Source organism: Chenopodium album, chromosome 8 (assembly GCF_948465745.1).
Source record: "Chenopodium album chromosome 8, dcCheAlbu1.1, whole genome shotgun sequence".
Lineage (NCBI taxonomy): Eukaryota > Viridiplantae > Streptophyta > Magnoliopsida > Caryophyllales > Amaranthaceae > Chenopodium > Chenopodium album.
In genome coordinates this window covers 354,144-372,565 of record NC_137841.1, presented here as the reverse complement: position 1 = coordinate 372,565, position 18,422 = coordinate 354,144, and the positions used below count along the sequence as shown (strand labels likewise).

The 18,422-nt window shown below is 34.2% G+C and overlaps 2 protein-coding genes across 2 annotated transcripts; both read left to right on the top strand.

Moving 5' to 3' along the window:
- Positions 1–11,240: 11,240 nt before the first annotated feature.
- On the top strand, positions 11,241–12,892 carry LOC145641486 (WRKY transcription factor WRKY51-like). The gene is made up of 2 exons (XM_081692300.1): positions 11,241–12,303; positions 12,390–12,892. Exons 1-2 carry the CDS (start codon positions 11,399–11,401, stop codon positions 12,607–12,609), a joined length of 1,125 nt encoding a protein of 374 aa, XP_081548426.1. The 5' UTR covers positions 11,241–11,398; the 3' UTR covers positions 12,610–12,892.
- Positions 12,893–14,813: 1,921 nt separating this feature from the next.
- Positions 14,814–18,206, top strand: LOC145641485 (uncharacterized). Its single transcript, XM_081692299.1, has 3 exons — positions 14,814–15,214; positions 15,493–15,636; positions 17,715–18,206. Exons 1-3 carry the CDS (start codon positions 14,840–14,842, stop codon positions 17,757–17,759), a joined length of 564 nt encoding a protein of 187 aa, XP_081548425.1. The 5' UTR covers positions 14,814–14,839; the 3' UTR covers positions 17,760–18,206.
- The last annotated feature ends 216 nt before the right edge of the window (positions 18,207–18,422 follow it).

Below are 18,422 nucleotides of genomic sequence, written 5' to 3'. Positions count from 1 at the left end.
TGCTGGAAATGAAACACTTCATTTTCTTCCTTGAATAGTTGAATTTGCAAGTTAAAGAATACATAAAGACTTAAACAAAAATATTAAGGGAGGTGACATGTAGCATATGGAGTAATGAGTGACTTGTAATGACATGTGTCATGTAAAAATTTTGGATAGATAAGATAGGTCTAGAATGCAAAAAACTTTTTTTTTATTATTATTATTTTTATTAGGAAATTTTGCAAAAAACCATCTTTTATAAGCAATTTTTTGCAAGAAACTACCTTATAATTTTTTTTGCAATGACACACCTTAATCAAAATTTTTTTTTGCAAATCAATACCTTTATATCGGAAAATGAGGTTTGACCCCATTTTCTGGTGTTGACTACCCCAATCTACCCACGAAACCACCTCTCTCCCCAGCCCCACCCACAAAACCACCTCTGTAATCCCCCGTATTTTTTAAATATTTTATAAATGGAATTTAATTTTATTTATAATATTTATTTGTCATTTTTCGGAATTTAATTTCAAAAGTTTCAAATTATTAATCTGGGTCGAAAATTATTTTATGCACCTTTATTCTACAATTTATGTCCAATCACACAAGCCTAACCCATTTATTTACTTAATCGACCCATTATTTTTATGACTCCATTAATTAATAATAGGTAAAGCATTAATTTTATTCATTGGATTACGCAATAGACAAGGTTGTCCAACCAATGCTCCATTTGAAACATCAATAAAAGAAAAACCCCATGCCACCTTTCGGAAACATCAATAACCATCCAACGACCACGGGCGCGACTCCGTGGCCGTAGTTAGTATGAGATCTCACCTAACTCCTAGTTTTAGAAAAATAATATTTGAAATAGGAGACTCGTACATCAAACGGCCTCGATAAAAGTACACGGCTAATACCCCATGTACCCCAACCCCTGATTGTCATTACTCCAGATGTGCACCATTCCAGAGTTTTATTGCTCATCCATCTTGCACTTTACGTGATTTACAGGTTTAGACTTGGTGATGACTCATATACATTTCAATACAAACATCCCAAAAACGTACAATTCAATTAAACATGGCAATTTCTCATTTTAGATTCTTGATTTATTAGTGATAAACAACATTTATTAATTATTCCATTACTACCTCGATGTATAAACACCTTGAGTGCACAAGGCACCCCTTAACCTTAACCTCGTCTTACAAGACTTGAGTTTCTCCTTTACTCATCCTGTTTACATAATCATGAATGAGTAATAATTTGAACTTTACACCAATCACATACCTTTGCCTTTAAGCGCACCTTGCATAATTAAAGCACAAATAATACTTGCATTATAAACTAGTGCACATCATTTAAAAATCACAATGTATAACCAGACAATTTAACCCAGTCAATCCTATACATGATACTAAGTTCTCGATTCGTCCTTAAACATGCACCTAAAAGAAAGGTTTCGTAACTCGTACGTACCTTGAATAATAAACGAATTGGTATGCCACTTTACTATCTAGAAATCACCTTCAATAAACTCCTCTCCTAAACCAAACAATAACATCTCAATCAATACCCAATCAATCAAATTTACAGCAATACTAACCTACTTTAAAACCTTCAAAATCCAAATCAAACAACACTCTAAAACCTTCCCTTTAGTTAAAATTAAAGGCTTATATATAGTTCTTTAAATTTTCTTCATAAAAACCTTAAAATACACTCTTATACATGAAATTACAGCAAGTTTAAAGTTTAATAAAAATCTTTAAATTATTTAAAAACCCCTAATAATCTCCCTTTTTAATGGGTGATTAAACCCTCTTTATAAAACATCAAAAGTAGTACTTAGAAACTATTTCTAGCACTTAAATTCAATTAAAAACATATATTTATGCTTAATTAACTTTAAACATAATTAATTTTATCAATCAAACTCAAGGATAATATTTTAATTATAAAAAAAACTTCGATAAAATAAAAAAACTGCCCGAAAATCTATTTAGAGGCTGAATTTGGCCACGAGAGGGTGGTTCCCACTACCAAAGGTAGTGAGTCTTTCTTAAAACGTTGTTTTCACATGGAAACCACTACTTTTTTGTCAAAATCAGATGAGTTTAGTACCTGATCGGGATTAAAACGGGATTAATATTAACAAACATAAATCTAAAAATTAAAACACGAATTTACATGTTCAAAATAATCTGGAATTAAGTTAAACTAATCATAGTTATAATCACCAAAATTTCAAAATATCATTACTATAAAAGCCCTAAAACAATTGTTCATAAAAACCCTAAAATTATGATTTTCAATAATTAAAAACCCTAGGTTATAAAATTTACAAAATCTGAAAATTATGACATTATAAAATATGAAATTATAAAGTTTAATCATCAAAATACAACTTGATACTAATTAAATTACTTTCAAACAAAAAAATCAAAATCCATAAATCAATAATTATAATTATACAAATTAAAAAAATTAAACAAAGGATCGGAGAGAGAAAATAAGACTAACCTTTTTGTGTGGGAAATTTTTGGGGATTAATGGGGTATTTATAGGAGAGAATGTCGTAGGGTAAGTAAGAAGATTGGGCCTCATAAAATTATTGGGCCAATTAGGTAAATGAAATGGACTAGGCTTTGTTTGTATGATCATGAATTGTAGAACATAGGTTCATAAAATAGTTTGTGCTAAAATAATTTTTTACCAATATTAATAATTTGAAACTTTTGTAATTAAATTCCGGAAAAATACAAATAAATATTATAAATAAAATAAAATTTCGTTTATAAAATATTTAAAAATACGGGGGATTACACTAAACCCTCCTCTATAACCCTAGCCACCCTTCTCCCCTCCACAATCAGTTTCGTGGGTGTAAATGGCATAGTCAACGCTGGAAAATACAGTTTGACTCTATTTTCCGGCATAAAGGTATGGTTTTGCAAAAAAAAAAAAATTGATTAAGGTGTGCCTTTGCAAAAAAAAAATTTATAAGGTGTGTCTTAAAATACTGGTTACAAATCTTTATGGCTAATCATTAATACTAATATGTTTTACTCTATCATATTCTATTTTTCCAAAACAACTTATTTTTTAATGGATGCTAGGTAACTAAAATTTAAATATTTGGGTTTTGAAAACTTTTGAGGCAGTAATTTTAGGATGTGCTTGGAGAACATAAACAGATAACTTTATCAAAAATAATTTTAATATTGAAAAAAAGGAAGGGTTAGGGTCTGTTCTCATACGTTTATTTTCAGTTCAGCTCAGCTCCTAATTTCCTTATCTTATAAAATATTTATTTCAGTTCAGTTTAGTTTAATTCAATTTAGTTCAGTTCAGCTGAGTTCAGTCAATGAGAACAAGCCCTTAGGTACTATGTGACTATGTGTGCAGATTATTTTAATGAATTTTTTCATTTAGATTTCTAAATCTATTTCTTAAAATGCACATGTTTAAGACTATGTTCTCACCTAAAAAGTGTGGGGATAACACATGTAAATTTACTAGTAATTATAATTTTACACGTTGCTAAATGCTTTACGCGTCAATAGTAACAAATCAATGAAAGCAACTAGGTTTATGTATTGTGGACCTACTAAAGTTTTTTACATGAATTTGAAATAAGATTTTAACACTCTTAAGGCTCTGTTCTTTTGAGCTTCTAGGCAGAGCAGAGCAGAGCAAAGCAGATTTCAGAGGAGCAGAGCAGAGCAGAGCAAATTGAAGCAGAGCAGGGCAGACCAGAGCAGATTGAAGCAGCTATTTTTAAGTACTATTTTTAAGCAGGGCAGAGCAGAGCAGAGCAGAGCAGATTGAAGCAGAGCGTAGCAGATTTCAGCAAAGCATAGCAGATTTCAGCAAAGCAGAGCAGAGCAAAGCAAAGCAGTCCCTTATATACAACAATTAGAGTACAAATGAAGGCTGAAGGCCCAATAACATTATTCGATATGACCCAAGAGGGCACGAAGAAGGGTTAAGCATTTGACCTAATCGTGCGAAATATTGTCCCAATGCTAAATTTTTTGGAAGAGTACCATTTCTTCCCTCAATATTGAAATATATTATAATTTTGGGCTTAGATTTTCTTCGGTTTATTTCAATAAAAATAATTTTAATTTGGTTAAAATAATTTTTAATCAATGATTTCAAAGATAAAATAATCCCACTATTTTTTAACTTTCATGAAATTGTAGGAGAAAGAGTTATATGCATTAAGTAAATGAAATTGTAGGAGAAAGAGTTATATGCATTAAGTAAATAAACAAGATAAAACTTTAGTGGGCTATTGTGGGGAGGAAATAGGGTAAAAATATAAAAAATAAATTGGTAGGGAGTAAAATATAGAATCTGCAAAAATGAGTTTAATCAGTAAAATTAGTTTAAGTTCCATGAAAATAATCTCAATTCAACAATAGTAATTAAGTTGAAGAGAGCAAAGCCTTACACTATTTAAGCCTTGTAGTATTTTTTTTCTTACATGAAAAATATTCAATAAAAATAATTGGGAAATTCTCAATGGTAACATTATAATTTTTAGTTTTCTCAGTGGTGAATTGCAAAAAAATTTATTATCTTTGGTAAACCTAAACTATTTATAATTATTACTAATGACATTAAATCATTAATGATGAATTTTTTAATAAATAATTAACTATGGTTAGGATTTTATATTTTTTTAATGTTTAATTAATTATATTATATAAATAAAATAATAAAATTTAAAAAAACCCTCCTCCCCCAACAGCCACCCTCCCCACTCCTCCACCATCAGGCCGACCGGTGCCAGCCTCCCTCCCTCCCCCTCGACGGTGCCGGCGCCGGCACCAAGCCCATCCCCCTCCCCCAAACCCACCCCACGAAACCCCTCTCTCCCTATTCCTCGAAACCCACCTCCCCCACCCTCGAAACCTCAGCCACCCAGCCGCCACCCTCGAAAAATCCTAATCTGCCCTCCCCCCACCCTTAAGAACCCTCGACGAGGGTTTTTTGTGGGCGGGGAAAGGGTCGATTATGGTTTTTCGAGGAGGGTGGGCTGGGTGGCTAGGGTTTTCGGGGGTGTGGGAGAGGTCGCCAAGGGTTTGTTAGGGTATAGGAGGGCCGATTAGGGTTTGTTGAGAGTAGTGGGCTGGGGATTTTGGGGGTGGGGGAGGTTTCCAGGTGGTTTCGGGGATGGGGGAGGTGAGGTGATTTCAAGGGAATAGAGGTAGAAATCGAAAGGGGAGGGGAACGGTTGGTCGCCGACGCCAGAAAAGGGGAGGGGTCTGGGTGGCGGCGACGGCAAAGGGAGGGGCTGGATGGGTTGCTGGTTCGGTGGGGAGGGTGGTGTTTTTTTTTATTTTTTATTTTTAAATTTAAGTTAATTATTTAAAAAATAATAAAACTAATCGTGGTTAATGATTTTAACTAAAAAGATGTTAACCATGGTTTAATATTAACTAAATTGCTTTATTAAGTTCACTATTGAAAATTATAATAAATTAAAGTTTACCAAGGATAATAAATTTTTTTTTGCAATTTACCATTGAGAAAATTAAAAAGTTTAGTGTTACCATTGAGAATTTTCCAAAATAATTTAATTTAATTTTACTTTTGTAGAAATAAATATTAATCAATAAAAATTGGCAACTTCAAATATAAATTAAAAATAATAAAGAATCAATAAAAATAATTTAACTTCAGTAAAAAATAATTAATTTCAGCATAACTAATTTTAGTTCATCGAAATTCTAATCCAGCAAATATAAGGTGAAAAAAATAGAGAGTATTATGGATTTATTTATACACTCTTGTTTAGGAATGCCTATAATAATTTGAGTCATCATTAATAGCTCTAATAATCTTCGTTGATATAAAACTGTGCTTAGATAATAGCTCATCTTTACCAACACCAACACATTTTGCATTTTGCATTTTGCATTTGATATCATGGTAATACGCAATGCGTACCATATAAGAATATTTTTAACCACAAATCTTACCTTGTTTTTTTTCTTAACAAATAGTGGATATGCAAGTTTTTAAATTACTACTATTATTATAGGCAAATCAACTTGTATAAACAACTAACTAAAACAAGGTCAAATTATAGTTTTAATAATTTATATCAAAGTTATAAATTTATAATTACTATGGATATTGCTAATGTGCTCCGTAGAGAATAAGAGAGGCATATGATCACATATTTGTTTGACTCGCAAAAAAAAAAAAAAAAAGACATAAAAATAAAACTTATACAAATTTTCTATGCAAACATTTTTGTTATGAAAAAAATACTATAAACATAAAGCTTCCAATTATTAACACAATATTCTTAATTCCATTACAAGATAAATGCGAGAGATGATACTAGTATACTACTCATAATAGTGTAGAGCTGTGCTTGGTATTTGTAAAACTAAAGAATCATCTTGTTGATACTGTCATTTTATAAAGTTCCCAAAGAGAGAAGAGTTAGTGATTGATTACTTATTAATTAATGGTTAATTAATATTGGGAACCAGGTCATGCCAAGAGTGGCAGCGAATACGTGGGCCCTACCACATTGAGATTCTGCATAAAAAATGAAAAGCATAGTCAACCATGTCCACTACATGATAACCGTAGGATTACATTAGGGTGATCCAACGATTGAGTGAAGAGCTACCGATTATACAGGTCTCCTGAATGCATGACCCAAAGTTTTTTAAAGTTGGTCAACAGTTTTGGAGAATAGAAAATTAATGACTCAACGTGAACGCCACTTTTTTCTGGTCAGCTTACTTTAATTATTTTACTGTTTTTTTTTTAACCTTTTATTTACAAGTACAGAGTATTTTTATTTCCTTTTGTGCATATAGTTTAGGCCAGGGAAAGATCTTTCAAGGCCTAGCCCTAAGCCCTTCAAAAAAAAAAAATATATATATATATATATATATATATATATATATATATAAAAAAAAAAAAGGGTCCGGCCCTAAGAATTGTGTTAACCCAAACTTAGTTAACCTTTTTTAAAGCTTAATTTTTGGTAATTTATCTGTCTTATAATTTACATCTATCTATCAATATACTATCTACTAAAGTAATCACCAAAATTATTCTAGAAGTACACGTGTTGCGATTATATTAAAAAATTTCCAGCCAAAAACCTTTTTTTTTTCCTTAAAAAATAATAAGATAATTAATAAAAAAAATATAAAGCATACATAATAGAACAATAACTTTAATAAAATATTAAAAGTATACAAAATCTATAATAAATACAAGCTTATATAATTATAATTTTTTTCCCTGTGAACATCCGAGCGTTGCTCAGGCAAAAAACTAGTTGCTTAATAAGTGGAGATAGGAAGCTAGAGTAGTTAACTAGTTTGTCTCTGTAACAATGTTCTATTTTTATAATTTAATTTATTTTTTAAAAAAATTATTATATTCTACTAATAGACAATTATAGATATTAATGGTAAAATACAAAAAAAATGTCTCAGACTCCCAGTACGTGTGTCTGTCAAGCGTTGTAAATTGATTTCACAAAAAAGTACACGCTCCTTACATTCATCGGAGTATGTCACTTTCCTTTTTGTTTAGTTACTTATTTAAGTTAATACATTTTCTCGCTTTTATTTTTGGCAAATTATTTACACTAGCTACATTCATAAATTCAACTAAGGGCCTGTTCATATTTACTTATTTTCAGTTCAGCTCTAATCAGTTCAGTTCGGCTCTAATCAGTTCAGTTCAGTTCAACTCAGTTGTTAATTTTCATAAACATTTTCATATATTTTTATGCATTTTAATTTTTCAGTTCAGTTCAGCTCCAATCAGTTCAGTTCAGTTCAGTTCAGTTCAGCTCCAATCAGTTCAGTTCAGTTCAACTTTAATCAGTTCAGTTCAGTTCAGCTCAGTTCAGTAAATATGAACAGGCCTTAAATTATAAAAATTGTTTACTTTTTTTCCCCGTTTATAATATCTTTTATCTAAATTAATACATGTACATACTTGTAATATTTCCTCAATTTTTCATATTAGATGACGCATCTCATTTGGACACACTTGCCAATGTATACCCCTTTTTTTTTTTTTGAACAAATGCCAATGTATATAATATAATTATATAACGCTAATATCCCGTACATATTAGCAAAAATTTGATATTCAAAGATTAAAAGTTGAGATGATATAACAAGGCCCTACATGACTTAATTTTTTTAACACGAAATTACACATTTTGTGAATAATTAAATGGAAAAATTGCCACGAATAATCCGACCTTTGCCTCATCCGCCCAAAATAATCCCACCTTTCGATTATTTTTTAATAATCCGACTTTTATACTCAATATGCTCCCAATGGTCCCAAATGACTTGAAACTGGCTAAAGAGGTTACAATTTGTAACTTTGGATTGTTTGCACAGTGTCACCACGTGACTGGACAAAAGAGAAATAAAAAATTAATTAAAAAATATTGAAAAGTTAAACAAAAAAAAAACCACGGCCACCACCCCTCTGCGGCAGACCCCAACGAAACCACCTCCCCTACACAGCCCGACCACCGGAATCTCCTCCTCTACACAGCCCAACCACCAAAATCTCCTCTTCTACACAGCCTAAGCACCGAAATCTCCTCCTCTACCCATCCCAACCACCGAAACCGTCCCTGTTTGCGATTTGGGTGATGCGGTGTGTTTGCAATTTTGGGTGGTGCGTTTGGTGTTTGCGATTTTGGGGCTGATTGGATGGTGCGTTTTTGGGGCTGATTGGGTGTTTGCGATTAAGGGGATGATTTTGGGTGGTTCGTTTGGTGTTATCGATTTTGGGACTGATTGGGTGGTGCGTTTGCGAAGGAGTAACAGCAGGAGTATCGTTGCTGTTTTGGTGGTGTTGCAGGCTAGTGCTGGGATTAGTGTCGGCCGGAAACTGGGAGGGGAAGGAGAGGGGATTTGGTGGCCGGAAACAGGGAGGGGAAGGGATATGGTGGTCGGAATGGGTAGAGGACGGTGGCTGAACTGCCAGAGGGTTTGTGGGTTTTTAATATTTTTTTTCTATTTTGTAAAGTTTTTTTTAAAAAATTTTTTAGACCAATTATAGGCCGACACGTGTCTAGCAACTTGTAATAACAGGTTGGATGACCGGTAGGGACCATTTAAAGCGGAAGAGGTATAAAGGTCGGATTATTAAAAAATAATCGAAAGGTGAGATTATTTTTGGCGGATGAGCTAAAGGTCGGATTATTCCGGGCAATTTTTCCTAATTAAATTCAAATTGTGTTATCAAATGTGGAATAAAGGATTAACTACTCCATAATTCAAAGGAAAATTTGAAAAGAATAATCCCACCTTTCGCTTATCTGCTCAAAATAATCCCACCTTTTCGAATTCCAGAAATAATCCCACCTTGTAACCCCATCTTCTCAAAATGAACCTTTTTCATTTAATGACCGGTTGTTTGCATTGGTAACTTGTTTTAAAAAGTAATCTGACACATGTCACATTTTAATTGGTTTTTAAAAAATTAAAGAATTATTTAAAAAATTAAAAAATTAAAATTAAAAAAAAAAATAAAAAAAAAACCCTCTTCTTCCTTCCCCTGCCACTCTGCCATAGCCCCTTCTCCCTAACCACCATCACAACAAATCCTAAACCCCATCACAACCAGTCGCTGCGCCTTACCACCATCACAACCCACCACCACCGAACCCACACACACCAAATCGCCACCAATCACTTGAATCGTCTTCGACCCGTAACCAATCGCACACAAGAAGTTAACATAATCCGGATCCGCCATTGAAGTGCCGTACAAAATGTTGAACTCTGATCTCCGGTATCCACGTCTAACCTGGTGGGACCCACGGCTTCGGTCCAACCCGCGAGAATGTAAACTCTGGGTGCAATCAAATCGGGTTTTCATATCTCTGGGTTAAAACCGTTTGGTCCTCTGCCGGAAAATGATGCAACCACCGGCTTCGGTTTGATTCTGACGACGGCTCCATTAAAGTTGATTGTTGCTTTCGGTGATTGTGTTGCAGCGTAAGCTTTGATTAAATCTCATTCGTCGGATCCAACACCAACAGCTGGGATCAAATGCGCGTCACCTACTAATCCCACACCGTTAGATGCTCCGTTAGCGAGAGTCGTTACAATACCACCAGCTTTCTGAACAACCACCGATGGGATAGGGCGGGGATGGGTTATAGTGATGGTGGTGGTGATGGCGGTGCCAATGGTGGGGTGGGGCTGGGTTACGGTGTTAGGGGATTTTTTTTTTTTTTTTTTTTTTTTTTGCCTTTGTTTTATTATTTGTACAAAAAAATAAAATTACCTGTTGAAACGATTGTAGGTAAAAAGGTTTATTTTGGGAAGATGGGGTTACAAGGTGGGATTATTTCTGGAATTCGAGAAGGTGGGATTATTTTGAGCAGATGGGCGAAAGGTGGGATTATTCTTTTCAATTTTTCCTAATTCAAAAGTAAAAGGAGTAAATTTTCCTTTTCCCAATTCAATATGCATAAACTACTTAATGTATAGGTTTCGCATGATTGAATACTACATTTTTAACTCAAGTTTCATTAGAGAAATACTTCCTATGTTTTTTTAGTTGACACATTTTGATTTAAAATTATTCACGCACTTTGCTTTGACAGGCTTTGTGATTTATATGTAATGAAAAATACAGGCTTAGTGAAATCTTATTTGATTCGACATGATACATATTTTAAAATATTAACTTTTTAAATTATTGGTTATCGATAATTAAAAATATTAATAACGTAGGGCCTGTTCTGATTTACTGAAATGAGCTGAACTGACCTGAACTGTTTATGAGAGAAGTAAATTAGATACTTAACTAAACTGAATTGAAATTAAGCCGAAGGTCGATAATATGTATCTTCAAATGAAAAAAAAAAAAAAAAAATTAAAGGGAACAAATTCTTCAAAACTTCGAGAAGACTTCCATATGAATGAATAAAATAAAGGTTCGAGAACATGCTGTAATTTGTGAAATTAACTGTTCCGAGTAAAAAATCATATTGAAAAATTGTTGAATAAAGAATTAAAAAAAAAAAAAAAAAAAAAAAAAGAATAGTCAATAAGTGAAATAGCGAAGCAAAGTCGCATCTACTTTAAAAAAGAGAAAAAAATCAAAATGGCAATCTCAACAATTTGACTTACAAAAGAAATAAAGTAGAGTAATAGCAATGTGGGGCCCAGCACACGGCTTTTTATCATATGTCGGGGTGTGTGTATTACCGGCTCACCCGGTCACACCCTTTGTTCCTCCCTCTATATCTGTGATTTCTCCTCCTTCCCCCTTCTTCTTCATTCCTTACTCCCTCTCTTTCTCTCTCCTTATTTCCCTTCCTTTTTAGCAGCCCAGAAACTAGATACCTTCTAAATCATAAATACAAATTAAAATGGAAGGCTATAATTATAGATCCAGAAAGATGGAAGAAGAAGTAGCAATCGAAGAGGCGGCATCAGCTGGGGTGAAATCCATGGAACATTTCCTACGCCTCTTATCACAACCTCAACAACAACAACAGCAACAGGAATTTGAGTGCAGAGAAGCTACCGAAGCTACCGTTGGTAAGTTTAAGAGACTCATCTCTGTCCTTAATCGAACTGGTCATGCTCGTTTTCGGCGTGCTCCTACTCTTTCTCTCTCCTCTGACTCCTCCAACTCCTCTGACTCTCCTTCTCCTTCTACCTTCCAATTCAACAAACCTTCTACTCCAACACCTACTCTTACTCCTACCCCTACTCCCACTCCCACTCCACCACCTGTTTGTCAACTACAACAACAACAGCCAGAAAAACCCATCCCCTTGAGGGCTATTCGTCACCACCCTGTCACTCTAGATTTCTCCAAACCTAATCCTAACCCCAACCCGAAACAGTGTGGATCGGTTTCGAAATCGGCGTCGTTAAGCATATCATCATCGGCGAATTCGTCATCGTTTTTGTCTTCAATTACCGGAGAAGAAACTGTGTCAAATGGTAAGCAGTTCGGAAGCGGTGCTCGATCTATGTTTGTACCACCTTCATCATCTGGAAAGCCTCCGCTTTCCACGTCATCGTCCTCTCATCATAACAAGAGCTGCAATCATCATCGCCACCAACACAATGAATTTTCCGATGATATTTCCGGTAAAGCGTGCGGGTCAACTCGGTGTCACTGCTCGTCAAAGCGTAAGAAGTTGAGGGTCAAGAAGACAATGAGAGTTCCGGCGATCAGTGCTAAAACCGCGGATATTCCTTCCGATGATTACTCCTGGAGGAAATACGGGCAGAAACCCATCAAAGGATCTCCTTACCCAAGGTATTATTTCTTTATTAACTAATTAAAAATTAGATATTTTGGTTTAAAAATAATGTGGTTACTAATGATGGAAAATGGATGAACAGGGGATATTACAAGTGCAGTACAGTAAGAGGATGTCCGGCGAGGAAGCATGTAGAAAGGGCAACAGATGATCCGACGATGTTGATTGTAACTTACGAAGGAGAACACCGTCATTCTCCTGCACCCGCAACACAGGATCATAACTTGCAAGTGGTCCCCACCACCGCTGCACCGGCATGGTTTCAGCCTCATCATCACCCTATTTTGACTTTGTCTGATTGATTAAAACTGTTGTAGTAGTGGGTGTGTAAATTACTGCTATGACCAATGACTCAATCAGGTTAGGTTCTGAGATAGGCTTAGTAGTGTAGGGGTAAAATGGGAAAAGGGCAATGTGATTGTATCGATGTAAATTTGGTAAAAGACAAAAAAGAGAGACGTGAAATGAGGAGTCTATGTGGTGGGGTTAGGTTAGTAGGTGGAAATTGGTCAATTGATTCTCAGTAATTGTAATTGTAATGGTGGGGGATGTTATTAAATGCTAAGTTTGACTTTTTTGTTCTCATCTTCATTTTTCCATGTGTCATATGCGTTGAATTGTCATTGTTTTTTAATTTTATAACCTTCGGGAATCAATTACTCTATTTGACTTTTCACGATCTTTTAAGTATTTAATTGTTGTAAATAATATAGACTATAAAATGGATGTAATATAATTTTTATAATTATGTATGTAAATTACAGTAGTTTGTATCTTAAAATTAAATGGGTAATTTTTTTGAGATGGTGGATAATTATTTATAAGGGGGTGGATTTTTCTTTGATACAAAGACAAGATTCGTAACCCGTGGAATACGCCAATTCAAGAAATGAATGGACATCATTCCATTGACTCAACTCTAATAAATACAATTAAATGCTCTTTTCTCCATTCCATTCTTCTTCCAACTATGATACCGAATATGATATTGATATTTATTGGCCTCTTGCAAAGTCAATATCACATTTGGTGGTTGATGAATTCAAAGGGTAGACCAAAACTATATACTTGTACCTTACAACCATTAGTGCAAATCTGCAATGTTGTACTCCCTTCACAATTAAATAAGTGGCGAGTTTTTCTTGCACACTTATGTCAATATAAAATTTTGACGGATTATATCTTTAATATCAATAAGTAAAATAATTGTAATTAAATATTAAATAAATTACTATTGAGATAATTCCAACAAGTACCACAATTTAAATACGGCAACTAAAATGAACAGTTAAAACATTTCACTTTTTTAAATACGGAAATCAATTAGTTAGTAGCATTCAAATTCTAATACTTTAGTAACTTATAAACTCTAATGACATATTCCTCAAATTATCCTATTTTTATACACTATTATCAATTCTACAATTGTTTTTTGATTGTTAACACAATTTTTAAAAGTTTTTAATTGATTTTTGTATAAACTAGTTTAAACCCCGTGCAACGCACGGTTTTTACTTAATCAAATTATGAATCAGTGAATTATAATTTAATACAACAATAATTTTTTTTTAAATAAAAAACAATATTTTTAATTGAAAAAAATACTTGAATTTCTTTTCCAAAAAAAAAAAAAAAAAAAAAAACTTGAATTAATATTATATTGTTATCATAAGTTATTGATTATTAAACATTAAAAAAAAAAAACACAAAAATTTAATGATTATAGTGTTTTATATGAGAATGCAATTTATAATTATAACCCGTGCAATGTAATTATATACCCATATGTCCCTATTTTGTTGGCATGTTTTGACCGGCACAATATTTTATAGCATACTATAACTTGCACAATGTTTTACAAATTTAATTGACTATTTTTAATGAAAATTAATAATCATGATTTTTTAATTTTGTTTTATATTTATGTTTATAGTTATTGAATTGTAATGTTATTACTCCGTATTATAAAAAAAAAAAAATCAATAAATATATAATAATAGCTAAAGTATCAAATCCTAGTTAGAGCAAAAAAGCTTTCAAAGAAAAAATACGTTGTAGAATGATACGAAGTACGGGAGTAGTACATTTTATTATTCTAATATATTACCTTATTATGTGTTTGTTTATTATAGAAAAATACCTATTATAAAAACATGAAAGATATGCATATAGAATATATTTCGTATATAGTAGCCAAATTGAAAGTTAAATATTATATGATATATAAAATAATATTAATGAAGATTTTGTCCCAAAAAAGAAAAAAAATGGAAAGAAAAAAGTGGCGGGAAAATTTTTAATCAGAACATGACAAATGTGATGTTAGATTCGCTTTTAGTATTATGTAATTGATGATTGATACTGTACTTGTTTTAGATATGCTATTTGTCCAATGGCAAAACATTTAGCATTTGGGTGGAACAAATCAAAGGCCCAATAAATGAAATTGAACCCAACTCATCAAAACCCAAGACTTGAGGATAAAATTGTCAAATTAAAAAAAAAAAAAAAAAAAAAAAAAAAAAAAAAGAGATGGGAATATTGACACTGCCTTCATTGGTAAGGTTAAAGGCATCAATACCATTACCAGCAAGATTGAATTTGTTGTCTGACAGAGAAAAAGCTCAGTGCTTCTGCAAATCTGGTTTACAAAACACTCAACTGACCGGCACCGCAACACGGCGGAGGATGAGCGCCGATGCAACTGTAGATTCGTCGGAGACGGCGGCGGCGGAAGATGTTGTGGTCCAATACGTGGTGTTAAGGAGAGACCTGATTGACACGTGGCCTCTTGGGAGTGTGGTGACCCAAGGATGCCATGCTTCTGTTGCTGCTATTTGGGAGCACAAAGACGACCCTTCTACTCTCCTCTATTGCTCCCCTCCTGCTCTCGATTCTATGCACAAGGTATTTCTCAATTATCATTACTTTATTACGAATTGCTTCATCATATATTATAATGTATGTTCAATTGAAATGTTTTGGTCGGAATGAGTCGCAAGGGCATTACAAATTACAAAAGAGGTAAAGAGATTTGAATCTATGATCTATCCTGTAGGGTCTTTATGACATGGAAATTTGTGATTATAAATTTGTTAATAAAATGTTTACATTAGCTTAGTGTTGGTGTAATAAGATTTATGAGGAGGGAATGTTAATGAGTGGTATACTTGGATGATGGGCAGGTTACACTGGAAGTTAAAGGGGAAACTCAAATTGTGAATCTTTCAGAAAAGCTCAAGTCTGCTGGGATTTTACACAAACTATGGATCGAGCAGCCTGAGAATTATCCAACATGCCTAGCCACTAAGCCATATCCTAAATCCGTGGTATCGCCTTTTTTTAGAAAGTTGAAACTTTGCAAGTGATTGTTGTTAATCTTATAGGATATGGTTACCTGTTCTAACTTCTCAGCTCAACTTTGAGTCATACAATTTCTAGCTACGTTACTGCAAACAATTGTTTGGCTTATTACATTCATAAATAACATTTCTTGAGGTTTTACAAATCCACTGAATGAAGGAGTATGGTCAAGTGACAAAAATTGAATGTGTTTTTTTGAAATTAATTGCACACAATTGTTTGGCATGTCCGCATATACATAAATATATTACTCTGTGTATATAGATATTTAATCTGGCTGTAGTCTTTTGCAGAGTTTGTTTACATGCAAAATAAAACTCTGTGCTTATTAGTTATAACCATAATTACTTAACATCCACCTAAGAGATGACATCATGGAATCATCTTATCCCTGGTCTTCATATGATGTGGAGAATGTGTTGCATGCCATTAAGTTCTATTCAACCATGTAAGTGCTGCACAGATCACACGTGGCGACTTAGTTAGATATTAACAGACTGATAGAAATGCATTATGTACTGAGAAATGTGAGCTAGGTAATGTACTTGTTATCTTAGGATGAGGATGTTAATCTAGCCAAGGCGCCAATAGCAAGAGAGTTAATATAGGTACAGGGTTCTTCCATGTTCCCAATGTGACGCCGGTCTTCAAAATTGTCACTCTTGTCTGGACCACCGACAATGGCACCAGTGAGCTCGTTTGGGTTTGGAGCATTTTTGGTGAAATAGTCCATAAAAGTTTTAGCACAAGTCACCACATCAGACTTTGACAAAATAGGATTTGATGCTCCCCTGTGATGTGGCTGTTGTGGAAAATTCTTTCCAAATCCTACCATGTATGACCTCTGCTGTGGATTTGCTCCCAGTATATAATCCATCTGCATGCCCCACCCATCACTTGATATGTTAGTATGACAGTAACTCTTGGGCTACAATGAAGGTAGTCAATTTTAGATACGAGATAATTGTACCTGTTTCTTAGCAAAAGCTAGGAGGTCAGCAGAACCAAATTGCTTGCCACCACAAATAACCTGTTGTTTGTATCTTGCAAGCAAATCACCATAAACACTGAATGCAAAAGCGGCAGCTGTAGCATATTGCAAGTTGGCTCCATCTCTCATGTAAAGCAGTCCTCCTGATGGTCACCATCACCACCAATTATGAAAAACAGCAGCAAGGACTAACATCAGAATGCTGATATAATGTTGGGTATATTACATGAAACATATGCTGTTATGCAAGGATTAACAGGATATGAGGTATGTCTTAGTGAATATAGTAGTAATTATGGGTACCAGGAGTGAAGGGAGCTTGGGCATAAGGGCTTCCGGGGAGTACTGAACATATGTAACTATCAGCCATCTTCTTGTACTCATCCAAGGTCTGCTGCCCTTGAAAATACAGCTGACAACAGAGGATCAACATGGTGATGATTTTTTTGAAAAACAGTCCAGCTGACATTTTAATTATTATGCAATTACTGATTATATATAGATGTATGTTGCTTTGCAATCTATAAAGGGAGGAAAATTGCAAGACAGCCTTTTATCTGCAGTGAGAACTTACTTCTGTAAGAAGAATCTGGCTTCCGGCATATTTGAGGTCCCAGTTAAATTCGCTTATGGTAGCATCAATTGACTGATCCTCAATATAATGGTAGTAGGTTTGGTTCTTGGTGGCCTTGTACAGCCATGTTGCTGCCCATTGCATCTCGTCCTGCATGTACAAAGTTGGCTGCTTTACAAAGCCTAATTATCTGGAATAGAGAAATGCGTAGTCTAGACAGAGAGATAGGAGTTTACATTAGAGCCGGAGAACGAGCAATAGAAGGGGCATTCTCCATCGAAGGTTCCTTTATAGCTTCCAGCAAATCTAAAGAGCTGCACAAAGGGACAAGTGGTTTATGAGACATTGATGCACTAGGTTGATTATTAATATTTTATATCATGCATGCATTACTCGCTATATTATCATGGGGTATGAATTGATGATTTTGGTGACTTAGGGAATATGTGACATTTTCATGTCATATTGCTATGCATCAGAGAAGCAGGAAAATTACTGATTTGGCCTTGTTGAGGAGTCGGTGAGAATATGGCTGATCAGTTTTGCGAAAGACAATGGAAGCAGCAGCCATGGCGGCAGCAGTTTCAGCAGCAATCTCAGTGCCAGGTTTATGTTCGTCAATCTGCAAGACTGGACGTTCAGATTGCATGTTCTCAGGGCGAATCCAACACTGATGATCCACCAGGGGATCTCCAACTTGCACGTACAAGCGGTTGCGTCTGGAGCTACATTTCAGGAAATAATCAGTTCCCCATCTGATGGCATCTCGGACATGTTGGAGCTCCCCTGCAGCCTGCAGCTGAGATTCATAAAAGATGGCTCCCCATGCCAGTGTTGTCACTGTGAATGCCATTGGTAACCCATACTTTACATTGTCTCCTGCATCGTAGTATCCCCCTACCAGGTCCACCTACATTTATTTATGTAATATTAAACATGAATCACTGAATTTAGTATGAAAAAAAAAATAAAAAAATTATGAATAAATGATGGTCTAATGAAATTATGAAAATCATCTTCTTGATAAACCCATCCTTTTAATTTTTTGGGAAATATACATAGCTATTGAATTTCATTGTTGCTTATATTTTTCATTGTTGCATTTGCATATATTTTTCATTGTTTATGAGAGTCTCATGATTCAAGAGTTGATATTTTGAGCGCGTAAATGCTGTTGTTTAAGGGCT

What these genes read in the sequence shown, in the direction of transcription:
- LOC145641485 (XM_081692299.1), top strand. Translation starts at nt 14,840, where the DNA reads ATGGGAATATTGACACTGCCTTCATTGGTAAGGTTAAAGGCATCAATA. An exon ending in CTCTCGATTCTATGCACAAG is followed by an intron (nt 15,215 to 15,492) that starts GTATTTCTCAAT and finishes GATGATGGGCAG; the next exon opens with GTTACACTGGAAGTTAAAGG. An exon ending in AGCCATATCCTAAATCCGTG is followed by an intron (nt 15,637 to 17,714) that starts GTATCGCCTTTT and finishes GCTATGCATCAG; the next exon opens with AGAAGCAGGAAAATTACTGA.
- LOC145641486 (XM_081692300.1), top strand. Translation starts at nt 11,399, where the DNA reads ATGGAAGGCTATAATTATAGATCCAGAAAGATGGAAGAAGAAGTAGCA. An exon ending in AAAGGATCTCCTTACCCAAG is followed by an intron (nt 12,304 to 12,389) that starts GTATTATTTCTT and finishes ATGGATGAACAG; the next exon opens with GGGATATTACAAGTGCAGTA.